Source organism: Notothenia coriiceps, unplaced genomic scaffold (assembly GCF_000735185.1).
Source record: "Notothenia coriiceps isolate Sejong01 unplaced genomic scaffold, NC01 NC01_scaffold00023561, whole genome shotgun sequence".
In the NCBI taxonomy this organism is placed as follows: domain Eukaryota; kingdom Metazoa; phylum Chordata; class Actinopteri; order Perciformes; family Nototheniidae; genus Notothenia; species Notothenia coriiceps.
This window is the reverse complement of record NW_011356262.1, coordinates 691-1872: the sequence shown is the minus strand read 5'-3', so window position 1 is coordinate 1872 and position 1182 is coordinate 691. Positions and strand designations below refer to the sequence as shown.

General features: G+C 41.5%; 1 protein-coding gene across 1 annotated transcript; it reads left to right on the top strand.

The window, feature by feature from the left end:
- The first annotated feature begins 261 nt into the window (after nt 1-261).
- LOC104954602 (calcium-independent phospholipase A2-gamma-like) lies at nt 262-929 on the top strand. The gene is made up of 2 exons (XM_010781751.1): nt 262-563; nt 772-929. The coding sequence occupies exon 1, from the start codon at nt 268-270 to the stop codon at nt 529-531; it is 264 nt and encodes an 87-aa protein (XP_010780053.1). The 5' UTR covers nt 262-267; the 3' UTR covers nt 532-563; nt 772-929.
- Nucleotides 930-1182: the final 253 nt, after the last annotated feature.

The following is a 1182-nucleotide window of genomic DNA, read 5'->3' as shown; positions in this document are numbered from 1 at the left end:
CCCCCCCCCTTATCACCTGAATCTCCTCCTAGAGCACCATTAACAGACAGAGAATCAGCACTTTTGAAACAGGGTTGGAACAGAGGGGATTATGAATAATGCTGCAATAATGCTGCAATGATCTGTTTGGTGTTTGGAGCCAAGCACTTCAGAGACATGTATTGTATATATCTGAGACCTGTAATATACAGTATTGATGAAAAACAGTATAATAGATGACCTTTTTAAAAGCAGTACTCTCCTGTCCTTATTCCAGAGGTGCACACCATGCTGGACGCCCTCCTCCCCCCTGGCACTTACTTCCGCTTCAACCCCTACATGAGCGAGGACATCCCGCTGAACGAGAGCCGCCCCGAGAAGCTCAACTTCCTGAAGGGCGAGGCCGAGAGCTACCTGGAGCGCAACGAGGCCAAGCTGAAGAAGGCTGCCAGCGTGCTCTGCCAGGAGAAGAGCACCATCCAGAGGGTGGCCGAGTGGGCCAAGCTCAAGGCCGACATGTACGAGGGGCTGCCCTTCAGCTCCAAGCTCTAGTTATCTGCCTGGCAACTGTGTGGGTTTTTAAGGTAAGAAGAACTCCCAAGACCTGGTAGATACAGGCCAAACTGGACCTTTTATTTTTAAGCATCTTGGTTACCACATTTCTTTTTGACTTTTTTTTATTTATCATCATCTACACTGTATAAGGACTGTTTAGTTATGATGATTCATGAAAAAAAGACAATACTATACTGTAAATAATAGTGTGAAATGACATATGTGGTGTGTTTTTAGATGGACGCAATGTGTCTTTGATGGAGACGGAGTATTAACTTTGATAAGAATCAAGCAGGTTTGGACGCTTAATGAAATCATTTACTTGAATAATTACAGAAAGGAATTGTTTCTGTACATAAATGTATGCATTTTATCTGGCTTAAAGTGTTGGTGGACTAAACGCACAAGGACGGTGATGTGGCCCAGACTCATGACCACAATATGAATGATAATAATGATCACTGTAGTTATTTAGAAATGATATGGACTGACTTGAATACATTAAGATGTAATTAACACATGGTTGCACAGTGAAACCATTAAAACGACTGCCTATGACTACAGGAGAAAGACCTCATGCACTTTGTAAAATAGAAATATTTACTAAGAAAATGTAAATAATATTTGAAGTCATTATGAAATACTTAA